Genomic DNA, 26,773 nt, shown 5'->3' on the forward strand with positions numbered 1-26,773 from the left:
ACATACACCCCCACACCCACCAAACTACTGAAATATCTTAATTTCCCCTTTTAATATATGCTGACAACTATTACTGCTATATTCATGACAAATGTGTAAAAATTATATTTTAAGTTCAAATTTTTCATAATTGTCATTCATTCAAAATTAACAGGGTAGGAAAAATTAATCATTTTATTTTTTATATTTTGGTTGTAGAGTCCTGCAAGAAAAAGAAGGAAAAGGATCACATTTCAGATTCGACCCGCTCCCTTTCTGAACCCAAGCGGCAACCGCCCACACCCAAAACCCATATACCTCCGCCTGTTTGCGACGGTTTCGTCGTGGCAGTGGTCGTGGTCGTCTGCTTATTTCAGTCTTCTTCCCACGCAGCGTGAATGGTACGATCATACAGCAGAATCTAATAACTTGTATTGGAATCGGAATCAGCTGCCCACCCCAAAATACGCATTGGCGTGTGAGGAGTAGAAACGGGAAAGTTCAAGAAAGAACACTTCGGAACTGAAAGAAATGGCGGCAGAGATGACTGACGGAATCGAGAAATTTGCTGATAATACTGACGCCCAAGTACCGTCAAACCCTTCGTTTCCGTCTGGTGATCAGACTGTTTGGGCTGATGTTTCTCCTCTTCTCCAACTCGCCTCCCAAGGTCCTACTCCCCCCACACTCTGAATAGATGACTAATTTAGCTTTCTTTTAATTTTTTTTTCCATTTTTTAAAAATGTCTGTGAAGCATTATTGACGCCGGAAAGTTAACAATTTTACAAGTTTCAATAGGTTAATTGTAGTGTATTTTTCTTTATAATTTCGCTGTTCTTTTTCTTGTGAATTAAAGCTAAGAGTTTATAACATGAGTGAAAAACACTGACTTGAGAAGCTTTGCTTGATGGATAAACTTGTTTGTTCTTTTGCAATAGCTAACCCTTTCCTTGTCTGATTTTTGCTTTATACTTGCTGCCTCTTTCTTGAATGTATGATGAGATAGGACTGGCAATATTTTACAATAAAGATGAAATTTTTATGCATTGTAATGTACTGCTGTCTGGAAAGTTACAGGCTTTATGGCGTTTCTTCCCTCTTTTGCTGGAACAAGTTTCAGGGGTCGTTTACTCGATTAGCATGGTGGTAATTGTTTGTTAGTCTTTCATTTCTACTAGAATATTATACTGCTATTATCGACTTAGTTGAGGGAAGAGCAGGGTAGATTTGATTACATATTTTACATTTAACTGCGTGGTTCTCTTTTTGTTTGTTTATCATGCTACATTTTGTACTTCACAACCTCACTCTAGGCTGTATTACACATTTGAAAATGACAGAAAAGAATAGATTGCTAGGCTGACGGTAGGCAATCATTCTTACTTGGTCATAATGTTGTCATGCTTCTCAGATCTTCATGATGGGGAGCTAATACATGGAGAAAATTTTAATCTTTTTGCAGCCATGTCAGCCTTGGAGGTAATGCTCCACTGTCTTTGTCACAAAGCTTCATTTTCAATTTATGGTTTCATATCAGCAAACTTTATGCTGTTTTATCTTGATATGCAAAAGGGTGCGAGGGTAATTTGTGTTGATGGGTCATGTTTTCCAGAAAATATACGGTGCATATGCTTAAGTAGGGCGTGCCTATCATTCTTTGTGTCAATATGCCTTTAGTGTTGGTTCAATTCACGGTTGCGTTACCCATGGGGACTATTTTTACTTCCTTTTGGCATCAGAAGAGCTTTATTAGCTAGGTAGACGTATTTTACATTTCAATAATCTTGTTAAGACAATTTTAATATTCTGTTTTGTATAAACTTGATAAAAAATTTACGTGGATGTCCTTTAGGGGCTGTGCTGAACTGCTTAAGTGTGATTGCAAGGCACTGACTATCTGCATTGTGCTTATGTTCAATTGATCCAAGCTAGAAGTTTTCCTCTAGTTGCTTTTAGTTTACCTTATCTTTTTTGGCATGGATATAAGCACGGTGAATGAGTTTTATGGTTTCTCTTACTAATGTAGAAGTTTTACTGATTTACTGAATTTATGTGAAGTTTTACTAATATATTGAATCTATATTTATCAGATTATGGACCCAAAGATGGATTCAGGCATCGTTTCTACTTATTGTTCTGTCGATGAAGCCATTGAGAAAGGTGCTGCTCCTGTTCCTTTGAGTTTTAACAGCACAATTGATATTCAATGTACTATTGACATCATGGATCATCTTCTTGCCTGTGAGGTTAGTATTAGTATATATTTTTTTCCCATTGTTCACTTAGGAAGAAATGATGTCTTTTCTGATAAATCTATCATCTTCCAATGCAGGCGACATGGCATAAGGGTCATTCACTTGCACAAACTGTTTTCTCTTGTATCTACCTTTTGAGACCTGATAGAATATCTTCACATGCTTTACTACATTCTTATTGCATGGTCGTACGAGTGACTTGCAATGCTGTCGTTTCAGCAGTTTCAGATGCTCGGACAAATGAAGTAAAGTACTCCAACAACTCTTTCACTCCTTCGTGCAAATTAAGAAATTGATATAAAAATTGCCATTTTATCACGTTCACCCTATCTGTTTCTATTTAATCTTGGAGAAACTAGAATCACTCGTACCAATCTTTCTAAGTGTGTTTTTATCCTTTCGTCTGCATAGATTTTTTACATTGACTGTTTACTTTCATATGCTGACAAGTGCCTCATTCGCAATATGCTTGGGTGTCTGGAAAAGACTGTGATGACTCAAGGGTATATTTCAGAAAATAAAATTCTTGATTTCATTTTACTAAGATGGATTCTTAGCCTCAACCTTATCATTTTTTATTTCATTTTCTAAGAATAATAAGCAGCTAACCTAGCAGATTGTACTTTTGTAAATTATGGCTTTCTTCTTCTACCTTGCTTTGCATATTTCTCAAAAACATTGCAATTGTTGATTTTAGTGGGGAATTCATCCTTCCAAATTTCTGTTTCCTATCAAACCAGGGCAAAGACAAAATATCATATTGAAAAAACATGCGAGAGTAGAATTATTTGTCAAGGATTACCTTTCAGAAAATTGAAACTAAAAAATATCCCTGATGTGATAAAAAGGAGGAAAGACTTGGTCTGCTTCCTGGAAATGAACTTTCAAATATGTACTTTTGCTCTGGTGTCCTTTCTGTTTCTCATATGCCGTATGTCTATTGATTAGGAATCCAACTTTAAGTGAGATGCTTTAGACATTTCCCAACTTGATTGATGTTCTTAGATAAGAAATTTCCTAAACCTATTCCTTTTCTAATTGAAATCTTCAGAGTGGTGTATTGAGGGTGCAAGCTGATATATACAATTTGAGTCACCTATCTATACAGAGTTACAACTGCTTTTCAAATCCACTAGAGTACTGAATTGATATCTCTGTAACTATTAAATACCTCAAAACTACTGTTTGAGGCATCAGATGTGTATGACTCAAAATTTCTTTTAGATTTGCATTATTGTTTGACCTTGGAGAGAGTAATTTCTTGGTGAAATTGCATCTTAGGTGGAGAGTAAGCATACTCAGCAGTTCTTATAATTGGTGCATTTTGTACTTTAAAAAGTTTTAGAGCCTGCAACCTCCAAATCTATTTTGACATATGCAAATGTTGTTGATAGATATGCTTAATCAGAATTATGATCTCTGTCCCTTTTTTTATTCCCCCTTATTGACAGGAAGAAGATCTTTTTACTATGACATATGGTCTTCCTTTGAAGGGTGAAGGAGATGAAAAATGTTTGTCCATTCTACATGCTGTAGACGAGACAATTTCTCGCCAACTGCGGGCTTCTAAAGCTCCATCCACGAAAAGAAGAGTTCTAGAAGGTACATAACTAGAATTAGTGGGTTTCATTATTTCTGTTTCTTATGTAAGCCTTGATTAGGTTTTCAAAAGGACTTTGTGGTTTCTGCTCTCTGGTATTTATTGGTATAATTCGTTGGAAAAAGTATTTATTTCCTCCTTAATTCAGCTTGTTAAATAGCTGTGTTTCAAGTGCCATTCTCTACTGTGGCTTTGACTGAATGTAATCACAAATAGCTTTGACATTATGCTATTCACTTGATCTGCTGTGGCCTTATATTGAAGTTGCATTACTCAGATTTGGTTTTGGCTGGGCATCTCTGACGAGTGCAGCTGCAGATTATTCTTTTGATAATTCAGGTCTTTTCAAAAGTCGATTGCCCTAAGGACTGGTTAAATGCTGGGTGATGGAAGAGAAGACATGTATTTAATTATTATTACTTAACACTTCTGAATACTGATTCTGGACAATGGACCTTTTAAAATCCTGGTGCTTCAGATTGGTTGTATTCAGATTGATGTGTATTTACATGCGCACGCGTGTGTGTGTGAAGTTCGGGGGTGGGGGGATTGAACACGAATGATCATGAAAGTACCAAGATTCCACAAGTCTTTTGTTGAAATTTATTGAGAGTTCCACACTGATGACTTCAGATTTGAATATGAATTCAAGAAAGGGAATATCCTTGAGTGGTTTTGGAGGAGATCTGCAGTTTGTTGTCCATCTGAAATTCGAAAATGAAACCCATTTTTTCTTCCTGATCTTAATGAGCTAGTAAATGCATTTTTTTATCTGGTTATTGGTACTTTTTGGTGTGAATCACCTGTAATTGAGAACCTTCCATCCCAAGGTAGATACTGTGTTATGGAGCCGAAAAAAGTTATCATGGGATGGGTGATTAATTTGATCTTTGCTATTGGAAATCTATTTTATGTCTAATGTTTATTTGCCTCTCTGCTTCTTTTTCTTCCACTATGTGGTGTATGCGCCTATTTCCATTCCACATTGCCTGAAGATGAGGAATTTCATATTCAGTAACACTTTGATTGGGTACTGCTTTGCAGATATAGAACCATTACAGACTAATGCTGATCTTGAAGGAGGATTGTGCAAAGCTGTATTGTGCCGCTTACGTTTTCGTAAGGTCTCTTCCTGTGTTTCCTATTCATATGATTTTTGTTCTTGATTTGATTATGCTGGTAGCAAACTTGAACTTGCTGAGGTGATTAGGGTTTGTTGACGTTTCCATTTTATATCCTTGTAATCACAGAGAAGATGCTGTGCATATTAGGCAATGGGAGACAAAATGAGATCACCCGGGTTGTTTCCTGGTTCTGATCACTTGTGTTTGTCATGTAAGAGTATGGTTTATCATCTAGAAAGTTGACAAGACTGGAGATCTTTTTTGTGACGTATATTTTGCTAAGACAGACTAAGTATGTCCATCAAAACGACTTTAGGGCTGTTGAGGAGTAACCCTTTCACTTCTAGAAGTAAAAGATAGATCAACACATGGATGTTATTGCCACAGCCAGTAGACATCTCCCACTGAAATTATAGTTGGCTTGGATTTTTTCTGAACTAGTTAGAATTTTTTTTTCGTATTACTCTTTATTGTTTGATTTAAAGAGGAAATTAGATCATCAGTGCATCTAACATTCGTACATTGAGTTGCACATTTAAGTCATATAAGAGAGACTTGTACTTCAGTAAGGAACTTCATGTGAGGAGCATAATTTTACTACTTACACCCATATGGTTCTGAAGGGTCAATTTTGCCGATGGAAGCATGAGAAATAAGGGGTCAGATTTCTTGATCTCTGTGTTTTTAGGAGTCAGTGGGTTGGTTTGTGGGTGCTCTGTCATAGATTGTTTTATAATGTTGCCCTGGTATTCATTTCCGAGTATAAATTGTATTTTCTTTGTATCCAGCACTTCTATCATGTCCTGACATGTATGAGGCGGCCACAAGGCAAAGGTTTGGAGTTGGCAAGGAAACATATCACTTCCTGCTTGTCAGAGCTAGATTCTATGCTTAAACTAGAAGAATTCCTGAAGTGTAAGAGTATATGCAGAACTGTCAAAGATGCAACTGACGACGAAACAACTGCTTCTGGTTGTCAACCTATTGGGTTTGATTTTTCCTTGAACAGTAGATTATCAGCACCTACTCCTCCTCGTGCCATTAAACTACTAAGCTGGAGAAAGGTGAGTTTCAAATCTTAGGATTTGAGGTTTGTGTTTTATCTTGTGATGCTTGATGATAGTTTTGCTCATTTAAATTGAATTTTTTATGGCTTTTCTACTAGGCTGTTGATTATTTTAAGAAGCTTCTACATGATCTTGAAGTTATTTGTTCCTACACCTTGGACCCTGTGCTTGAAGTGGTTTTGCGCTTTGTTGTTGCGTTTCAAAAGCTTCATCCTGATTTGGTTGCTAGAGCTTATCTCCAGGTTGGCTTCCCGTGGTATTTTTTTTTTTACTTATATTAGCATTAATTGTGCTAGTGGATGTGATATGTTATGCTTCATCCTTTTGTCAACCTAACTTTTTTCTCTGACTCAAGTTTCTGTTGCTAATAGTAGATTTCAATCTGTGACTGCTATAAACTGCCTTCTCAGGTTATTTACAGAGTTGCCTCCTGATACATTATTGTACTGGCATCTTTGCATGAGTACTTAAATGTTATAATGCTGGCAAGTGTACATATCAGTTTTGAGTTTTGATTTTTATGCAAATTTGCTCATGTTCAAGTACTTGGATACACACAATGCTTAAACTGGAAAAGATTTTTGGTTGAGCAACGAGCTTCAGCAAGCTAAGGTTTCCTTCAAGTTGTAGATTGTCATTTCTTTAACCCTCCATTTTCTTTTTGTTACTTATTTTTGGCTGGAGAAGTGGGGTTGGGAGGACGTGATGGTTTACAGATCATATTGGTTCCTGCAGTCTGTTTTCTCTTTATTGTCTTATAATATTGAATTAATTTCTTTAAATGCGATAAAATCTGATGCAATGCTAAATTCTACTGAGCAGCTTTTGCTTGTTCAAGAAGGAAAACTCTATGGACGTGATCCTGTGTTTGCCATGATTTGTAAAGCTTCTTTATTACCTGATACGGTGAAGAACCATGACTTACAAAAGAATGAAACCATTATACAACTTGGGCAGGTCTAGTTCTGAAAACTCTTTGTCCCTGTCCAATTAGTCTTTCTTTTTTTAATGTTATTCCTTTATATACAGTTTCATACTAAAAGTGTGATGAAGAACTTTAATATCGTGTGATGGTTAATGATTATCTGGTCTTTTTTTTTGCTTTGGGTTTTGGTTTGATTACTTGTTACAAAAGTTATTTGTTATGTAATGCAGTTGCTAACCAACTTGCTTAGAATTCTGTGTACCAACTCCGCATGGCAAAGACGTAAGCTCGGCAAAATATTACAAGAGTGGCGAATTGTCCATGCACAGGTGCCATTCCCTAAATGAGTCTATTCTCTTATAATCTCATTTTTACTAAAATAAAACACTGTTATTAAGTCCACTTGATCCCACTTTGGGTGCAATGCTTAACTTGAACTTGTGTATAGGTGGACTGAATATTTACTTTATAGACCAAGCCAGTTTATGTTACATAGCATTGTGACATTTAATTGATGCATTTGTTTTCTTTATTTGGTTTAATAGCTAGAACTGGCTTTCAGAAAGGAGTATGGGGACATATCAAACACTTCTAATGAGGTAAAACCTTCATGCCTCGTCATTGTGTTTTAAAGCCAAACTGCGTTTTGCCTCATGTGATTGTTAATACTTTGTTAACGATGCTAAATCTTCAAATTGATAGTTAATGAATCAAAGGATTTCAAACTTAAATTCGACATATCCCTTGAGAAAGAAATACATGAAGACGGAATTCCATCTTTTTTCCTTATTAGAGCAGCATCTATGCAGCTTGGAGTTACAAAATAAATTGTGGGTCAAGTTCTATTGTAGGAAAAAAAAATTCCTTTTTTCACTGGCATTGTGAGCTTTCTCAACTAGCATAGATCTCAGACTGGATTATTAATAATACACTTTTCCTGTTAAATTTTGTACAAACTAGTGGCCAATCATTCTTTCCTAGCCTCTCCCTAGAAACTGTTGTTGAATGAATCATTTTGAAGCCATAAAATTTTAGTAGTGTAAACAGTGAAATGTAAAAATTCTTGTTACACTGTACAAAGTGAATGGTTTTTGTTTAATCTATTAGTTATTTGTCTTTATTCTAGGATGTGGGCATGAATATTTGCAGTTACATCCTCATTTGGGTGGAGGAGCAAACCTACTGGATAGCTACTCGCTTCCTTACCTTGGGCTTCGAATTGGAGTTGTATTCACCATGTGACTACTGCATGGTATACTGGTACATATATGTTATTCTGATCAAGCTTGCAGAAAGGACACACATCAAAATGATGAGAAGCAATGAAAATAGTGAGTATGCTGGTTTTACCTCTTTGTTTACTATTTAAGAGCATAAGAAGCTAACATGAAATTTGCTAGTTCAATATGCATCAGTGCTTGCTGCTACTGACATGGATGATTCTTCCCTCTTAGGAACACAAAAGTCATACTGTGAGACTTCTCTTTAGTAATTTGTGACCAAAACACCTAAATTGGGCCGATTTAGATTAGTCTTAGCTAATGCACGTCTGGTAAACCATTTGCTGAGTTTAAAATTCTGAAGTGTAAGATTTACTACTAGAGGAGTTCTATCAGTAACATACTAGTCTACTTTGTTTAACTTTTTCCTCTGGCCTTGCTATGAATTATCTGGCTTCAAAGATGCATTTCCAGGTGCATAATAAACTTTTCAATTCTAACGTGTTCATTGCTGCATAATTGATCTGCAGTGAAAAAACATAGAATGGAAATAATTTTGACATACTGATCATTCAATGTCATGTTTTCTGAGGGAATCAATTACCATATAGGAAAAGGTTGTAGTTGTCAATCTTGTCAATCAACTTGCATTCTTTCTTTCCCCCAGCCCCCACCCTTGTATTGGGTTATCAATTGTTTCTGCACATCTTCTGCCTATGCGGTTTTTGAGTGATTTACATTTGATAATGGATGATGAATTTTTTAAGAATATTATAACACTATTCATTACTGGTCAGGTAGGCGGAAAGGAAAGAAGAAAAGAGATTCCGTGAAGGATGGGGCCAAGGACCACCAGATTCCACCTGCTGTTTCACTGCTTCAGTGCCAGATATGTCTTGCTGAAGGTCTTGTGATGGTATGAGCTTCATAATCCATCAACTTTGGTTATTTAAGAGTTGAATAAATTCTTCCTGCATCAGTCAATGCTTGGCTCTATCATTTATTCCACTTCTTGTTTACTGGAGTGTTCATTTAATTTAGAGTGATTCATTTTATTATCTGTTAACTTCTGATAACCATCAAGCTATTTCAGATGCTTGCAGCTCTGAGGAATGAATACAATGCCTTCCAAAGTGTGGGTCCTTTCAACAGTGAGCATGAGGTATGCATTTCAACAGTGAGCATCATTTTGAGTTTGAACATGGAATTTATTAAATTTATCAAACAATTAATTTTTCTGGAGGAGGAGGAATAATCTGATAGGCTTATCTTTAGCGTTTTTCTTAATCAAGTTTATTTTACAATCTTTTGTTAGTGATTGGACTTTAAAGATTGAATATGCTTGACCAAGAGATTAGATGCTGAAATGGACTATGAAAGAACCTGTATATCCTGTTAAAAGACCTGTATATGAATGCATCTGTCTGCTGATGTAGTTACTTTCCATTAATTTTTTTCCCATGTTTTTCTCCATTCAGCGTAGGAATTTCCTTTACAGATGAAGCCTTTTTTCTCATCAAATTTCATTTTTCTCAGAGATTTCTTCAGCATTTTGAGCTCTTGCAGAAAGCTTGCATTCCAGATGGCGTTTCCTACGTCTCATTCAAAGAAACTATAAACCATGCTAGATTATCTGTGAGTATTCTAATGGCACTTGTATTTTGGTGAATTCCTTTTAGAATTATGTTTTGCGAATCATGATTAGTCTCTTTTTTCGGCAGACATCGTCTACGTACAATTGTTTCAAGGATGCTCAAAGAACTGCAAAGGAACTGAGGACCAGTTATTCAAATGATCCAGAAAAACTGAATGAACTCCGCATGATAGAGCAGGTGGCAGAACATAATGTTGTCGCCCTAAATCTTGTTCGCCACTTGGGAACTCTTGACCCGTCGCTTAAGGTTTACTTTGAATTCAGTCATCATCCACATTTTGCTAGTGCTGTTGTGAAGAGATCTTAAATATCATCCCTAATAGGTCTCTGCCAATTTTGATGCTCTTTATAGTCCCACTGTAAAATTAGATTTTTCCCCTCTTTCAAAATTGGTTTTTCTTCTCTCATAATTAGCTGTGATGTAATCTGCTTCAGAAAAAAAAAACTGGTTTTTTCTTTTTTTCGTTCTCTGGTTTAAAATTTGTTGCGGGCAATGTATCATAGTCTTGAGGACAGGAGTTAGCTAGCTTCTAGCTTCAACAGATAGAAGGTTATTTTCTGATGACAGAATCAAGATTTCATGCCCTTTTGTCACAATCACAAAAAGTGGTTCTGTTGTTAAGTAGTCAAATGTTCCAACTGCGCTGTTGAAATTATAGCTGTGCATTACGGATGTATCAAGGAAAACAATTCTTGTCTTTTCATTCTGTCGTTTGATTCAGACTTTGGTTTCGCTAATTCGTTTTCTGCAGACGAATAATGGCCTGGTTCTCACTATTGAACAAGGCATGCTTGTGTATTACGAAAATGGAAGTATTCATTTGAAGTGAACAAGTTGCGTGCTTTTCCTTCGGTTTTATCATGTTTCTTCGGTGATTACATCTGCAAGCATCTGCTTCTATCTCCCATCTGCAAGAGCGACAAGATGAGGCAGGTGAATCTCTGTGTGATTATCTGTTATTCTAATGTATGTCGCTGCAGGCAGTTGACGACGTCTTCATCACCCAACGTTATTGGGATGTCGTTGATTTTCTTGTGGGAAATTCTTTACCAACGAAGAATATCTTTGGTCTCCCAATTCATCATTTCTGAATTCATCGCTAATTTGTCCAAGTAACCTTTTAACAGAGGAACCTAGTCCAAAGCAAAGCAACGCAATTGGTAAGCTTTGGTTGGTGATCTCTCGCATGCCAATCACCGGCATGGATGGAAATCCTGTTACATTAGTTTTTTCCACTAGTCTTTTTGGTTGTCTAATAACTCCATAATCTGTCATGGAAAAATTATGTTTGACTTTTAGTAGAGTGTTGTTCATTGCCAGCCCGAAGAGCCCTTTTTCCTCTAGCAGTCAGAAAGTCTCGTTGCACTAGCTTTTTCCAAGACGAAAGAATGCGGATGCATCATATGAATTTATGCTGTTCATTGTTGTTGAGCAAAGACCTGAACGTAACCGTGTGTTGGCTTTTGCCAGGCCGGAAAGAAATGAAAAGTCACAGCAGATACCGGATGCCAATATTGAATTTGAGGTGTCGAGATATTATTAGTCAAATGGATTTTGGTTAACTGAGAGGGTCAGAGAACGCTACAAAGAATAGTCAACTTGACCAGCTAACCATTCGCGTGCAGAATCAACCACGCTTTACTGCTATGGACCTTCCATTCTACACAGATTACTCGAGAATGGTTTTCCTCACGGCAAAGAAAAAAAATGCTAAGCATAGCAAAGCCACGAAAAATAAAAAAAGGGCTGTCCTTATTTGCCAACAAAAGTATCTACATCTCTCTATATATAATGTGTCAGCAATGAGTTTGGTGTTAAAAAAAAATTGTGTCATTATTTATTATTCCAAATATATTCCTTCAAGATTCAGCATGATACTCTCATATCTTATCTATTAAACTTTCTACTCCTATATAAATTATGGATTAATTTCACTTTGTCCCCCCAAACTTTGGACGATTACCTATTTCGGTCCCTAAACTTCAAAATGGGATACTTAAGTCCCTAAACTTATAAATACCTCCCACTTAAGTCCCTAAACTTATAAAATGGGACACTTAAATCCCTAAATCCTTATAAAATGGGACATTTCGACCACCAACGGCATTCAAGATTTGTTAACAATTTTCCTTAAGTGGGAAGTATTTATAAGTTTAGGGACTTAAATATCACATTTTGAAGTTTAGGGACTGAAGTGGATAATCGTTCAAAGTTTAGGGGGACAAAGTGGTATTAACCCTATAATTATTGTCACTATAATCTTTCCATAACAATTGCCGTCAAACTTTCCACAACAGTGGCAGTCCAAGTTCCAAGTTCCAAGTTCCAAGTGCATTGGGGAATCGATTGGTTGGCAACACAGCCTGCCGCTTGGCGCTCATTATGCCACAACGTGGTCCCCAGTTTTGGAGGTGACTCGCTTACTAACTATTGCCATTAAGGTTTAAACCCCTCTGCCTTTATTTTTATTTTTTCCTCTTCTCCGGTTCGCCTTGACCCTCTTGGGGTAATGAGCTGCAATCACAATCAGCCCACCCGCCGACGTTCTCACTTATGTATAACCCAAAAACTAAAAAAGTCAAAAGAGAGAGAATAACAGTCCAAACCAAACAGAGCCTTAAACTGATGTCCGGCTCAGCTGCTTTGCTCTTGCATCATCACAAGAAAATGCTTCTTCTGTTGTCTTCTCTTCATACCACGACTGGCTGGCCAGCACCTGATTAAGCGACTCCATCCATCCACTAAGCCACCATAATTACCACAATGCAGTTTTACCCTTCTTCCTTCTTATTATATAATACTATCCCAGTAAATGTTAGTAACTAACTGCCCCTAATTGGTAAGAAATTCACTTCCACACATGAATGAGAATGACGCATAAGCTTTGACATTTGTTGCTTATTGGATGGTGATGATTCATGAGACAAATCTTTTCACTGGCTGATGAGAATTTTGATTGTGTTTACAGACCAAAGTGTCATTCCAACTAAGTTTAATAGTTTTTTGTTTTGATTACCCATACGTAAGTTTTCTTCATCTTTAATCTCTACAATAGCTGTCTCTGTCTTTAATCTCTAGAACAATGGTGGTCATCTCTTAGCTTCAAACAGGAGATCACCATCATCAAAAAATATGGAGTACCATTCCATTTATTTGGCTGAAAAACATACATAGGGGTATGCAAGAAACTAAAAAAAACAAAGACTGGTGTCTACGCATCATTATCTTGCAAAACATTTAAATGCCTCCTCTTTTCTTGTTGGTGAGAAATTTCCATGGGAAGAAAATTAAAACGCGAGGTGAAAATTTATGTACGCAACGCTTCGTATTCAAAACTTGCATTCGCGGATCTTTTGCTTGCAAATGTACGTAACTCTGGGGGATTGGGATGTGAGAACTTTTCACCTTCTACATGTTCAATTGTCCCAATCTCTGAATTCAGGGGTGCGACTGCCTACCCCACCAAGCCGTCCATGCATAGCCGAAAACACATGGACATAACGCTGCAAGTTTGCATTGCACAAACACACACGAACAGTAGTTTATTTTGAAGATTTTTGTTATTTACTACTGCTGGAATCTAGAAGCTGAGAGTGACAATAGTCCATTCTTTAATAACCATTTGATACCTAATACCTTCATAAGCGGATCTTGTTAAAAAAAATTAGAAAAAACTACACGTCAAAGTTTGTACGTTATCTTATGAATTACATCACGCGATAGAGTTCTTTAATCAATTAATTTACAGCCCCCCTTTTGGCAAATGAGTTTTTTTGGGTATTTGTCTAAAATTTTACTGTAGTTTACGGTAGAAGTTGCAGGAAAAATTTTTAAAGTGTATAAAATTTTCGATATTTTGAAGTATATAGTTTAAAAATTTTGAAAAGTTTTTTGAGATTACTATAGCTAAAAAAGTTGTTAAAAAAACTTATAACGGATAAACTTGGCCAAAAACTTGTTTACCAAACAAACCCTTGTTGTTTTTATTAAGGTCAACAACGTCAGTCACATTGGGACAGGGCAGACATCGATTAAAATAAACTTAAGGACTTGTTCAAAACTTCAAAAAAAATTACATACACCACCACAAAAAAAACCTCTTTCGTCTTTTTTTTTTTTTTTTTTTTTTGGTTGTAACTCATAAGAACGTTTGACTCCATTGCTTGTTTATTGCTTCTCCTTTCTAGAACATCTTTTCTAAAGGAAAGAAAAAAAAAAAAGAGCAATGCGAATATCTCGACCGCTTTTCTCTTGTTTATCAAGAGAGGCTTCAATTGAATGATAAAATGAGAGTGATTGTGGATAAGAGATTTTATATTCAGATTCCTTCACTCCTAAAATAAAAAAAAAAAAAAAATCATGTTTACCAATTATTGCAGTGTGCTTAGAATTTTCAAGGCCCAACCTAACTACCAATATTCTCCATTACTAGTATTATTATTGCAATGTGCTTAGAGATTTCAAGGCCTAACTACCCATATTTATCAAATTTTTAATTAACACTGCGCACACATAAGGTGCATTTTCCCTCTTAGTCTTTTTTTTTTAAAAAATAATTTTCACATTACGTGAAGTCAAACAGAAAAAGCAGCGGCGAATAGTGTGGTGGCGGTGGTCCGCAAACGACGCGTTTGCCAAATTAGCGTCGCCACAAGTCGTCGGCGGGCTGCATCTCTTTCGGATGTATAGCCTTGGCTTGAAAGGTAGAAGAGGAGAAATTTGGGATTATACAACGTGAACGATGAAGACGTCCCACATGAAAGTTTATTACTGTAGTGTTTGGATAGGACAAATAATACTAGGAAGGGTGTTGGGAACTAATACAAGTAATAATAATTGGTGTACCTACGAAAATGTAGACAATTGTCAAACGCAGACCTCAAGATCCCAGCCAAAATCACACTGTCGCCTGATGAACCACGAGTGCCTCCAACGCAATTCCAATGCCAATGGTCCATTGACTCCATATGTCTTCTTCATCAAAGGTTGGTTGTACTTGTTTCTTCATCAATGATTGTGCGCGGGCAGAACCCAGCCGGGCCGGCAGTGGTAGTACTCGGCCCTTTTGTACGTTCCGTATTCTGACACCCTCCTGACCGGACACCGTCACCCAAAATATGTACTCTCACTAATTTTTAAAAGCTTCTACTCCACCTTAAAACAATACAGTACTCTACTAGGATTCAAAAGGACTGTGTCTTTTCTTTCCTTTTTTACTGTACTGTTTTCAGGGGAGTTTACATTTGTTTTATTTTGTGGGCAGCCAAAAATATATATATATATATATATTCTTTTTTTTCCAGCTGTTTCTGTCCCTCTTCAAGTACTGAGCCAAAGTGGCAGGCTTCTTTGTTTCTTCGGAACAATTCAAGCATTTCTAGATTGTTAAATTATTTTAAATAATATTTTATTTACAATATAAATATATAAATATATTTTTAATTATTTTTTATTTTACATATATCACATCACAAAAAATGCTATAGTTATTATTTTTCAATTGGATTTGCAGGGATATGCCCCAATTGAAGTAATAAAAATTGCAATTTTCCATCAAAAAGAAGCAAAGAGAAAAAAAAAAAAAAAACTTTTTCCTCGTACATCACCAGATGAAATGTTAGGATGGATAATAACTGTTAAATGATAAAGGCGCACAATAAAATTGCAACAGTGAAATTGATAAAGATACTCGCATTTTAGATTTAGATGACAACAAATTGTGAATATTTATCCCTTCCCACCAACCAAAGGCATCACGAAACATGATGAAAAGGTATTTCCCATATTTTTCCCCCTTTTCTTTTTCAAAGCTCAGAAGCCAAGGGTAACAAAAGCACCAAAAATTGCATTGTTGTCTTTGTTGCAAGTCCTCCTAGTTGCTAGGAATATAAAGAGGGCATCCTATTCCTTATTCATTGAATCGAATTAAATCTCCGTCCTGTAAACATAAAGGATTATCTATCTCATTTTTTTTTTTTTGTATAATTTTCTATTCTAACATCTATTAAATCGTCACGTATCCTTCATAATCACCTCATTTTAATTTTTTTTGTCTTTAAATTCCAACAATTGCTATACATTATCCCTTCATAATCACCTCATTTTAATTTTTTTTGTCTTTAAATTCCAACAATTGCTATACATTATCTCTTGAAGTGAGATAGAAGATGCTTTGCGACATGCAGATACGTACCTATAATATGCTTGATAAATTATAACAATTTACTATCCTTACTCACACAGTGTACAAAAAAGAGATCATATTTTTCAACATTTACAAATATAATTTTGAGATTAAATCTATATACTCATTATACGATCGAATACTATCAACTATAATTATTGTGAGGTTAACATTTTAATTTTTTTTAAAAAATATATTTGCTCATTTCAATTTGATCACGTTTGCATTGCAAGTTAAGATGCCTCTCTTGTGTGTGCAAAGTCTAATTAAAGAACCAAAGAGGAAAAAACAAGAAATTAAATAAAGAATAGAAATAGAAACTAAGATATGCAGAATATTGGTTTTCTTTATTCTTTTTGGAAGTAGTAGTAATCAGTAAATGGTAGTAATTATAAATACCACTAGTCCTACTACTATTTTGTTATTTGGTGTGCATAAATAAAGAAAGTTTCTAGTATAACTATTTATTGTTATTTAATGGCGTACATACAATATAATAGTTAATAATAATATTATATAAGCGATGAAATAAGACGGACGCCGACGGCCAACCAAAACCAATTCAATTGCTTGGGATGACTTTTCTTCAGTAGACTGTAATAGACCTCCGCCATACCAAAATTACCAGACTATACTCCATACAAAGAGTCTCCTCACCCCTGCTCAAAGGCCTAAAGGCCATAAACTTCTTCCTTTCTCTCTCCTTTTCCTTTTTTCTTCTTCATTTCTGTGTGCTCCTTCTTTCTTTCTCTCTCTCTTTCTCTATTCTGGTGAGACTCTACTTTTCTTATTATTCTTCTTTTTTTTTTTGGGATGCTCTTTTTCCAGTCATAATCTTGGTTCTTTTGATTATGGGTTCTGATTTTTGCTTATTATGTATTAGTGGGCTCAGCTGAAAAGTATGAATATGTGACGTTTGTAACTCAATATGGTGTGTTTGGATCTTTGATAATGAGTTGCTTAGTCCGTACTTTGGTTTTTCATCCTTTTGTTTGATTCATATTTGTGGGTTGTTCTTTACTTCAATAAAATTTTCCTTTTTCTTTTGAACTGATGTCGCGTTTTCATTTTGCAATTCTGGTTCGCATTTTCTTCAATATTTTAGGACAACTGAGGAAATTCTGGAATCTTATGATCCATAAAACAATGTATAGAATGTAAAAACCAGAGGGATTGATACTAAACTTGATAACGAAAGAGATCAGTCTAAAGGGCTTGAATTGGTAATTATTGTTGAATAGTAGGTCAGCTTCTGCTACGTTATCATCTAAATTCTAGGATTTCTACCGTACAGCCATCTTGGATCAGATTTGGTTTGTGTTGTGGCCTGTGAATTTGCAACATCAGCTACAAAGTATTGACTTTTGACTCTCAGTGGTACCTAGAGATACTTCTTTCGGTTTGTATGCAAGTATTAGAATCGCATATGTTCTTGGATGACAAGAACTATTTTGTGGTTGTGTTAGGAAGTCTTGACCGGAGTATCAGATGAAATATCTAGATTGTTTGAACTTGATATTCCTAAGAAAGTTGCCGTTGATCATTTTTATGCGTATTGGTTTTTGTGCAGATATTTTTAGTTAAAAGAGAGAATGTCTGGAGGAGGGACACAGAAAAGCTTGCGTAAAACTCTTGGAGCACTTAAGGATACCACGACTGTTAGTTTGGCTAAAATAAATAGTGATTACAAGGTATCAATGTTTGTTTGATCTATTTTTTCTTTTTCATTCTTTGTTTTTCCATTATTGGTGTTTAAGAACATCTACCTTTTGGACTCTATAGGAATTGGACATTGCCATTGTTAAGGCAACAAATCATGTTGAGCGACCGGCAAAAGAAAAACACATAAGAGGTGGGTGGGGTACATTCCCTGCACGTCAAATGGCTGTCGTTATACTATGATGGGCTTGTATCCCTTCATAGCCTGTTTTATTGCATATCTATTAATCAGGTAATGGGATCTACACTGGGGCCTAATACAATTTTTGGATTTATAATTTCAGCTATTTTTGCTGCTATTTCGGCTACCAGACCACGAGCCGACGTTGCATACTGCATCCATGCTCTGGCAAGACGATTAGCAAGGACACATAACTGGGCGGTATGTGTGATGAGTTGCATAGAAAGCAAACTTGTTAATGCGATACTGTAGACCACCTCTGTCGTGTGGAAATGCAGTGAAAAAATATATTTTCCCTTTCTTGCTTCATGGCCATCAGATTTCATCTGCAGTCTAAGGCACCTAATGTGTATTAGGTATTTAAACTGCACTAGTACATAGTATATTGCTTGAGGATGAATCTTCATATTTGAGACAATAACTATAGTTCCATAGTCAGTTTTTCTTTCTACCCCCATATCAGATTGGTGATCATATGAAACTCGTGCTTGAGCTCAATGAATTGTGAATTACCCCTAATATTTTACATGAACAGCTCGGTCTACTGTATATGTTTTGCGTGTCTCCAATGTGTCATTTTCCAGAAGTTTCAGATTCACACTGGGCCTAAAATAACTCCTGAATGTAAATGAAATGGATATCTGTCCAGCATTTGTATAAAATGCATATGAGAAAGTCACCATGCCTATAAGGAAGTTAAATGTGCAGCAGATAATGTAGCATATTAGTCTCTGACTGAATGATATCTCATTTATTTAACACCCTCTGTGGTACTTGTTTTTGCTGTTAAATTGACTCGTTGTTGTTCTCAAGGTTGCCTTGAAAACTTTGATAGTCATCCATCGTGCTTTAAGAGAGGTGGACCCAACATTCCAGGAAGAACTTATAAATTATGGTAGAAGCAGAAGCCACATGCTCAACATGTCTCATTTCAAGGATGATTCGAGTCCAAATGGTATGTTTTTATCTGCTTTACTTATCTAATCCATTGGTAGTTTCGCGAGGAAAGTCATTCTAGAATGAAATATTTACAACCTTGTTTACTCAGCATGGGACTATTCTGCTTGGGTGCGCACCTATGCATTATTCTTGGAGGAAAGGCTGGAGTGTTTCCGGGTGTTAAAGTATGATATTGAGACAGATCGTCCGGTGAGAAACTCATTTCATGTGAATAATCATCCTGTGTTTATTCTTTTAATGTGCTTTTTTCTTCTCTATTGCATAAATTGTGAAATTTTCTTGGTTGACTAATTTTAAGAAATAGAATAGTTTGGGGATAAGGACAGCATTTTTATTCAGATCCTAGTGTGCTTGTGCCCATTTCTTTTAACAAACTATGGCACAAAAGTTTATTTGTTTGGTTGCATCTGACTGTTTGCTGCTGTTCTGTGTATATTACAACTCTAGACTATGTTATGTTGCCTTCATCTGCTTTTGGTGGTATAACCATGAGCTTCCTTTTGGGTAGCAACACTTCATAATTACTCAGAGAGAATTTAACAGCAACACTGGAATGTAGCATATTAAGGTTGTAGAATCCATTTATATATCAAACTTTTATCATTGTCTAAGTTTTATATGTTCTGGTACTGATTAGTGTGGGTAATAGTAGTTTGAGGATGTCTACTATATGTTTCCTCAAAGGTTTTTTTTTAATGTGTGTGTGTGGGTGTATAAAATAAGTTAGCAACTTCTTTTCTCTGAAAACCTATTAATGTGATTACTTATTTTGTTTCTGATTTAAATGAGTTTTCCAGTTACTTTTAGCTTATGTGCTTCCTCACCTTACCTCAGGAACTGCTACTTGATGATATCTTGACTTCTTTGCTGTTTTCTTTCTTTTTTTTTTGAAAAAAATTGCTGCAAAGCAGGCTAAAGGTCTATGTTAACCTGCGAGATTTTGTGGTTACATTATCATATCTTGATGAACTAAATTTTGATGCTTGGCCAGAGAACTAAAGATCTGGAAACTCCAGAGTTGCTTGAACAATTGCCCTCTTTGCAGCAGCTTCTGTTTCGTGTTCTTGGTTGCCAGGTAATTTTCAATCATTGTTCAGTTTTTCATGAAGTATTCGATTTGTGGGTTTTGCATGTTAGTATTTGCAAATCAAGGACCATCACCTCAGTTATTGTCTGGTATACCTTTCCCATGCTTGTTATTACCCTGTTGAGAAGCATAGTCTGATGTTTGTGCAGCCACAAGGAGCAGCAGTTCACAATTTTGTGATTCAGTTGGCACTTTCAATGGTAAGTTTTGTCTCATTTGAAAAACAGAAATTAGCTGCATATGATTTTCTCTTGTTCTGGTGATTTACTCTTCCAGTTCATGCTTGTAGGTTGCTTCTGAAAGCATCAAAATTTATAATGCTATTAGTGATGGCACAGTTAATTTGGTTGACAAGGTAGGCTTTTTATTTAGGATTTTTATCCTGTAGATAGCTTGATGCTGGTAGTACTATAGAACACTACAACTGATGACAAACTATACCATCTTGATCTTAACAGTTTTTTGAGATGCAACGTCATGATGCTCTTAAGGCTCTGGATATCTACCGCAGGGCTGGCCTGCAGGTTCTACATTGTTCATTATTTTCTGGATCTTTTTGAATTGATCCCAAAGTCTGTGGAGATGTTTACACCCCATATTGAGGCGTTTTGTTAATTATCTTTGTTTTTTTCAGGCCGAGAGTCTATCAGAATTTTATGAAGTATGCAAAAGCCTTGACGTTGGACGTGGTGAACGTTTTATCAAGATCGAACAGGTTTGATTTGTTTGAATGCCTTACTTTAAATGTATGTTTCAGTTGAATTTTCTTCTAATTTTTACATTATTCTTTTGCTATATTGTTGATCTATACTGAAGCCCCCTGCATCATTTCTACAAGCCATGGAGGAGTATGTGAGAGAAGCACCTCGATCTTCAACAGTTCATAGGGATTCGGTATGGAAGTCTAGGCCAACTTGCTACCCTTTGACTATGTGTCTGTAGAAGCTTTGGTATTCAATTGTTAAAAGAGTGTAATAAATCTGTATGGGAGTCATGTTTGCACATGAACATATATGCATAAAGCTATCATACCGTCCTCTGTCTGGTTTAATTATCTTTCAAACAACAGAGATGTGTCAACAATTGCCTCAATTTGATATTCTCAATTTGCTGCTTCCCCATACCTATGAATGCCTTTATTATCACCAAACATGCACATTCTCACTTTGTAGAAATCCACTTTGACTGAAAGTTTCGAAAGTGAAAAAAGTTCCATTCATATAGAAGCTTCTACGAGATTATAACTGCACTTGTACATTTTTTGAAGCAGACAGTTGACAAAGTAACTTTAGCCATTGAGTACAAAAAGACTCCAGAAGTGAAAGAGGAAGTCTCACCTTCCCCACCCCCTCCGCCTGAACCTGAACCTGAACCACAACCCATCAAAGTGGAAGCTCCTGTTGTGGAACCACCAGACTTGTTGGTAAGTCATAGTGTTATTTGATTAAAAAGAAATATCGTGACCAGCTTTTCAGGCCTTTCAAGGTGGCTGCATTGATTTTGTTGTCAGGGTCTGAATGATCCAGTTCCAGCAGCCTCAGAGTTAGATGAGAAGAATGCCATGGCTTTAGCCATTGTACCAGTTGGTAAGTTTAAACTAGAAATTAGTCTGCCTGAAAATTTGGTTGTCATTAGAGAATACATGTTTAAATTATCTCTGCTTAATTGCCATTGTAGGTGTAGCTGAACAGCCAGCTTCTACTGGTTTGACCAATGGAACTACAGGCTGGGAGTTGGCACTAGTTACTGCTCCTAGTTCAAATGAAAGTGCCACCACTGCCAGCAAATTGGTATGTATTGTTGGTCACAAATTCTTCATATATATATATATATATATATATATTTAAATAGATCTTGGTGTTTATGGGGACCCAATAAACCCTTAAAATATCTTGACTTGTTTAAGAAAGAGTACAGTCCTTTAAGTTTCTCTGTTCGTCTGTTATAGATACGTATATTTTCCCATGCTGATACCATTCTGTTAAGGGCAGTTGGATTTCAAAATGAATCTTTTGTACTGACTCGCGCTACTTTTATTTGTAAAGGCTGGTGGGCTGGACAAACTTACATTAGACAGCTTATATGATGATGCAATTAGAAGAAGCAACCAGCAGACAGTAAGCTATAATCCATGGGAAACAGCAGCACCAATGGGCGGTCCAATGATGCTACCAAGAGCACATGATCCGTTCTATGCGTCCAATACAGTGGCTGCACCGCCTTCTGTACAAATGGCAGCCATGGCCAACCAGCAGCAGAATTTTATGTTGCAGCAGCAACAGCAGGTGATGATGGTGAGCCCACAACAACCCGGTAATCCTTTTGGCAACCAATATGGAGCTGGTGTTCACCCCTACGGCTCAGGCATGCCTGTTCGAGCATACAATCCTTACTCAGGCCTCATTTGAGCTGGGTGACTGTAAGAAAATCTTGTTTCGCTCAACACAGCTAGGAGAGGAAAGATCTGATTTAGGTTTGATTCTTGATATTTGGAAGATGCTGGAGGATAGATGTGTACCATAATTTGTGTAGCGCAGGAGATAGGATAAAAATTTGTTTGATAATTAGTTAGAGTATAAATCATTGATTGTTTGCTTCACGGACGATGATAATAATATGCTTTTGGGATTGGATAAAATTTTGTAAGCTGCTTATGCTATAGAGCAGAACCACATTTTTATCTCATGCCCCACCCCACCCCACGCTCCCTTCTCCGAGTTTTATTTGTTGTAAAATATGTTTTTGCGTTCCCAATTAATGTACTCGTATTGAACGAAATTGAATTCATCATTCTTGCTCATAGACTGGTTTCAAATTATAGCATGTTGTTATATTCCTAATGAGTAAACAGACTTCGACAGCAATCTTCAAGTACTCCTGTTGTTCGATCACTTCGATATCGATTTGCAGATTTTACCAATGTGTTGTGGTATTTCGTTGTTTTCAACTAGGAGGAGTTAAATGACCAGCCAATAAGAATAAATGATTGGATGAATTGTTCTCCAGGAGAAAAGCTACAAATCGAGCTAGCAAAATAATCAGTGAAATTAATTGTCACTTACCGTTTTCTTCCTCCTTTTAAAAAATATATATATATATATATATATATATATATATATATATATATATATATATATATATATTTATCCTGCTGGCCAAAAAACAGAAAAACAAAAAACGAAAAAGGTCGGAGAAATTCATGATATTATTATTATTGTTTGCTTCACTTTTGTTTTGTGGCTGCAGAAACATAGGAGGAGTATATGAAAACCCATCATCAGTCTCTGGTCTCTGCCTTGCCTCTTTAGGCTGTACTCTTCGGAAGAAGCCAAGCTGTGGTAGTTGTAGTGTTGTAAGGAAGAAAGACCGACCGTACTCAAAATCACTTGCTAGATTCTGCCGCCCATTCTCCACAAACCTCAATCCTCAGTCCACCCATTTTCCTTCTTCTTGTTTTACCCCCATTTTCCTTTTAAGCGAATCATTAACGAGAAATTAATTTGTACCTACAACAAGAACAAGAAAACAGAAAAATGTCAACCTGGCTCTCATCATTTTCTCTACCCAACCCTTTCAAATCAGATTCTGACTCCGACGACGGCGATCGCGACGATCAAGACAATAAACCCTCGACAACCCGCCACTCTCCTGCACTCGCCTCACCCAATTCTGCCTCCTCTCCTCCCTCCGGCGTCAAACAGGACCTTTCTGCCCTCTCTCAGACCTTCTCCTACCATCTCCGGGGAGTCGCCGCCTTTTTGGCCCCTCCCCCGGCCTCCCAACGTCAGAATGCCGGTGACTTCAACAGTAATTACACTTCCACGACTGCAGGTGATGGTTATGCGACGGCGTCGCCTCCCTCGGAATCTGAAACTATCACTGGAATAAGAAAGGACTTGGAGGAAATCGGTGGCAGCTTTAAATCCCTCTTCTCTTCTTCTTCCAACATAGCCGTTTCTGGGATTTCGAAGCTTGCTACTAATCTTCTACAGTTCCAAGGTGACGTCATCGATGAAGGAGGAGAAGGAGAAGGAGAAGGTGAAGAAGAGGACCTAGAAGAACAGGACGTTGCCGGAATTAGGGAGGAAGTTGTGGACTTTGCTCGGGAAATTTCTCTACGGCCTGAGCTTTGGACAGAATTTCCTCTTTCTCTACCAAATGGTAAAATTTTCCCCCCTTTTATTCGCATGTTAATTGTCTTAGGATAAAGTCTTAAAGTCAAGTTATTCTTTGTATTTTTGATTTGTGGTTTAGGATGTGGCTATGAACCATTTGAGTGGCACTTTTGAAATCGAAAGTTGGGAGCTTTTTAACATTTTATTGACCAATTCAATATTACTTTGATGACTAATTTTTTGAGTTGGTTAATTTGATGATTTTGTAGTAATAGCTTGTAGTTGATGGACTGAATTTTTTCCAGTTAGATCATAGATTGAAGTATGCTGCTCCGAGCTTTCAGTAAATATCAGTACAAAGCAAATCTTGATCTTTTCTCTCTCTTTTGTCTTTTGGTTACCTTACATTCAAGCAACTAGTTTTTCTTGACAGTACATTGTTTTGGAATTTGGAATTCGAGTGAGCAATTGTTATTGTGTTCATTGGCACAATGTATAGGATAATCTTGATGGAGTTGGATTTATTTGCATTAATTACTGGACATTGCATCATTTCCTCATTAAGTGCTTAATGCTCTTATCCTTTTTTGTGTTTTATACGAGGGCAAATGATACCATTTCTTGTATGACTCAAAAAATTAACCGACAGCTGAGAGCATTATTGGACATTCCCATAATTTCCTCATGAAATGCTTGAGGCTCTTGTGAGGGCAAATGATACCTTTTCTTACAGAACTGAAAAATTTAGGTGACAACTGAAACCATTTTTGCAATTCCAGAATTTGTGGTTGTTCGCTAATAGTTTTAAAATGGAAAGGAATTGAGAGGTACAAAAAATAGGAGTGCTTGTCATGAGCAGCGTGTGTATCTCTACTTTTTTTTATTACCCTTTTGTAAAACAGTCGTGGTATTGGTTTCATTTTGCACTCCCAAATGTGGAACTCGATTAATTGTGGTCTCATACCTGCATATGCTGTGAAAAGAAATCTGAATTAGGAAAACAACTCATAACAGTAGATCTTTGGCTAATTGAAATGCACAAAGGTTCTTACCACATAATCCAATGGATTAACTACTCATGCATTTTTTCCGAATTAGCCTTCTAAATTGTATTCTTTGATTACAATTTCTCTTGGACCAAATCATCGATATATACGGTTGTTCTTGTGACCTTAGGAATTTTGGCTCCTTCTTTGCGCTTGTGTGTTTACCTTTCAGCTAAAAAGAAGCATAACTTCTTCCCCCCCCCCTCCCCCTCCCTCTTTTTTTCTCCTAGGGCCCTTCTTTTATCTATTTCTTTCTTTTTCTTCTCGGAATCAGAATAGGCAGCACAGGAAGGCCATGGTTTACAAGCACAGTTTGTTGCAGCTAATTCAGTCATAAGGGCTCATTTCCTGATTTGTTACTCAAATGTTTTATCTCTGGCAGATTTTGACATGTCTGATAATCAAAGATCACATGCTGCAACTATTGAGGATTTGGTGCCTAGTATTGGGACTTTGAGGCGGACCTGCAGTCATTTGAGTGATGGGCAATTCTGGATGATATATTTTATATTGTTGCTTCCCAGATTGAATGAGACTGACATGGATCTTCTATCAACTTCTGAGGCAAGATCCATCTCCATGTTCAGACCATTTTTACTTTTCTCAACTTGCATGTTCAGATCATTCAATGGATTCCTTCTCTGAGTAATATTGCAATGCTTCTATTTGTTTTTTCAATTAAGTTTGATTGATATGTAGATCACTGAAGTGAGAGAGACACTTCTGCTGAAACTGCGAAACAAGAGTAATGCACAAGTGGCTTCTGGTATCTCTGAAACTGTCAATACCCCTGCTTTAAGTCAAGAGATGAGTGCAATACAAGAAGATAAAAGTTTATCTGAGCAGAAAGATGCATCAGCTGAGACTGCAAACACTACAAAAGAGAGAGAAGTTGAAACTGGGAAAAATGGAATGAGATTAAAAGATGAAGATGCTGGTGTACCCGAATCCTTAGATGGTCAGAAACGTCCTCAAAATGAGGATGATGTTTCCTTCAGTGATCTAGAGGATGAAGATAATGATCCATCAGATAAAGTGTCTGGGTTTAGGCGGACACAAAATGGAAGAGGTTCATCAGCCAGTGAATCAAGTGAATGGGTTAGATTAACTGAAAATTCTGGAGCTCAGGGTGGTCAGAATAACCCGGGATTGTCAACCAGGCGAGGCAAAGATTCAGAAGGTGAGGAGTCAAACGACTGGCTCACTGTGGACGATATCGATTTTGACAACTTAGCAGCTGCTTGAATCCCCAATTTCTGTAAATCTGTCTTTTCCTTGTTGTGTTTATTCTTTGGCTTCAATTATGCTGCTGCTGTTTCAGATCAAGAAAAGCTTCGTCTAAATAATTCAGAGTACTTGGGTAGTTTTACATCACCTATAATAACTGTACATTGTTCTCGATAGGTTTATTTCCTTTATTCATGTTTGCTCTTGTATATAGCTTGTATTTTATAATGGAAATTTCTAAATTTTGTGGATGGTACTTTTTTTTTTTCATTTTTTTTATGCATCTTATCAGCGGACAGCCAAATCTTCGGACATAAATCAGGGCTAAGTTGGGAAGCAACTGTGCGTTTCGAAAATTTCACAAGTTAATTGAAAATCGTATTGATAGAAGCAATTTGTGGTAGTACCCGTTCAACAACTTCAATAGA

The 26,773-nt window shown here is 36.6% G+C and overlaps 3 protein-coding genes across 8 annotated transcripts; all 3 read left to right on the forward strand.

Moving 5' to 3' along the window:
• Window positions 1–224: 224 nt before the first annotated feature.
• On the forward strand, window positions 225–10,529 carry LOC113694249 (uncharacterized). 6 transcript variants are annotated; one of them, XM_072052545.1, is made up of 17 exons: window positions 509–649; window positions 1,058–1,126; window positions 1,392–1,459; window positions 2,071–2,226; window positions 2,313–2,480; window positions 3,687–3,837; window positions 4,880–4,959; window positions 5,748–6,023; window positions 6,125–6,268; window positions 6,849–6,983; window positions 7,182–7,280; window positions 7,497–7,550; window positions 8,078–8,282; window positions 8,969–9,087; window positions 9,265–9,333; window positions 9,708–9,806; window positions 9,893–10,529. In XM_072052545.1, the coding sequence occupies exons 3-17, from the start codon at window positions 1,445–1,447 to the stop codon at window positions 10,130–10,132; spliced, it is 2,010 nt and encodes a 669-aa protein (XP_071908646.1). In that variant the 5' UTR covers window positions 509–649; window positions 1,058–1,126; window positions 1,392–1,444; the 3' UTR covers window positions 10,133–10,529. The 6 variants fall into 6 exon arrangements, with proteins under 6 accessions (XP_027068944.1, XP_071908648.1, XP_071908652.1 ...); XM_072052546.1 differs by having other exon boundaries at window positions 1,058–1,123; XM_027213143.2 differs by lacking the exon at window positions 1,058–1,126 and having other exon boundaries at window positions 225–649.
• Window positions 10,530–16,640: 6,111 nt separating this feature from the next.
• LOC113693614 (putative clathrin assembly protein At5g35200) lies at window positions 16,641–22,757 on the forward strand. Its single transcript, XM_027212169.2, has 16 exons — window positions 16,641–16,780; window positions 17,581–17,701; window positions 17,793–17,862; window positions 18,014–18,111; window positions 18,724–18,865; window positions 18,959–19,059; window positions 19,862–19,945; window positions 20,107–20,157; window positions 20,247–20,312; window positions 20,416–20,481; window positions 20,592–20,672; window positions 20,774–20,851; window positions 21,228–21,380; window positions 21,468–21,543; window positions 21,635–21,747; window positions 22,003–22,757. Exons 2-16 carry the CDS (start codon window positions 17,603–17,605, stop codon window positions 22,363–22,365), a joined length of 1,641 nt encoding a protein of 546 aa, XP_027067970.2. The 5' UTR covers window positions 16,641–16,780; window positions 17,581–17,602; the 3' UTR covers window positions 22,366–22,757.
• A 406-nt stretch (window positions 22,758–23,163) lies between these two features.
• On the forward strand, window positions 23,164–26,601 carry LOC113691423 (uncharacterized). Its single transcript, XM_027209552.2, has 3 exons — window positions 23,164–24,118; window positions 25,501–25,682; window positions 25,818–26,601. The coding sequence occupies exons 1-3, from the start codon at window positions 23,491–23,493 to the stop codon at window positions 26,361–26,363; spliced, it is 1,356 nt and encodes a 451-aa protein (XP_027065353.2). The 5' UTR covers window positions 23,164–23,490; the 3' UTR covers window positions 26,364–26,601.
• Window positions 26,602–26,773: the final 172 nt, after the last annotated feature.

Source organism: Coffea arabica, chromosome 6c (assembly GCF_036785885.1).
Source record: "Coffea arabica cultivar ET-39 chromosome 6c, Coffea Arabica ET-39 HiFi, whole genome shotgun sequence".
Classification (NCBI taxonomy): Eukaryota; Viridiplantae; Streptophyta; class Magnoliopsida; order Gentianales; family Rubiaceae; genus Coffea; species Coffea arabica.

Bases quoted from the DNA above. Each gene is read 5' to 3' on its own strand.
- LOC113694249 (XM_027213143.2), top strand. From the start codon at position 511: ATGGCGGCAGAGATGACTGACGGAATCGAGAAATTTGCTGATAATACT. The intron at 4,960-5,747 runs GTCTCTTCCTGT...CTTTGTATCCAG, and splicing joins GCCGCTTACGTTTTCGTAAG to CACTTCTATCATGTCCTGAC. The intron at 7,551-8,077 runs GTAAAACCTTCA...TCTTTATTCTAG, and splicing joins TATCAAACACTTCTAATGAG to GATGTGGGCATGAATATTTG.
- LOC113693614 (XM_027212169.2), top strand. From the start codon at position 17,603: ATGTCTGGAGGAGGGACACAGAAAAGCTTGCGTAAAACTCTTGGAGCA. The intron at 20,158-20,246 runs GTAAGTTTTGTC...TCATGCTTGTAG, and splicing joins TTCAGTTGGCACTTTCAATG to GTTGCTTCTGAAAGCATCAA. The intron at 21,544-21,634 runs GTAAGTTTAAAC...TTGCCATTGTAG, and splicing joins TTTAGCCATTGTACCAGTTG to GTGTAGCTGAACAGCCAGCT.
- LOC113691423 (XM_027209552.2), top strand. From the start codon at position 23,491: ATGTCAACCTGGCTCTCATCATTTTCTCTACCCAACCCTTTCAAATCA. The intron at 24,119-25,500 runs GTAAAATTTTCC...TATCTCTGGCAG, and splicing joins TCCTCTTTCTCTACCAAATG to ATTTTGACATGTCTGATAAT. The intron at 25,683-25,817 runs GCAAGATCCATC...ATTGATATGTAG, and splicing joins ATCTTCTATCAACTTCTGAG to ATCACTGAAGTGAGAGAGAC.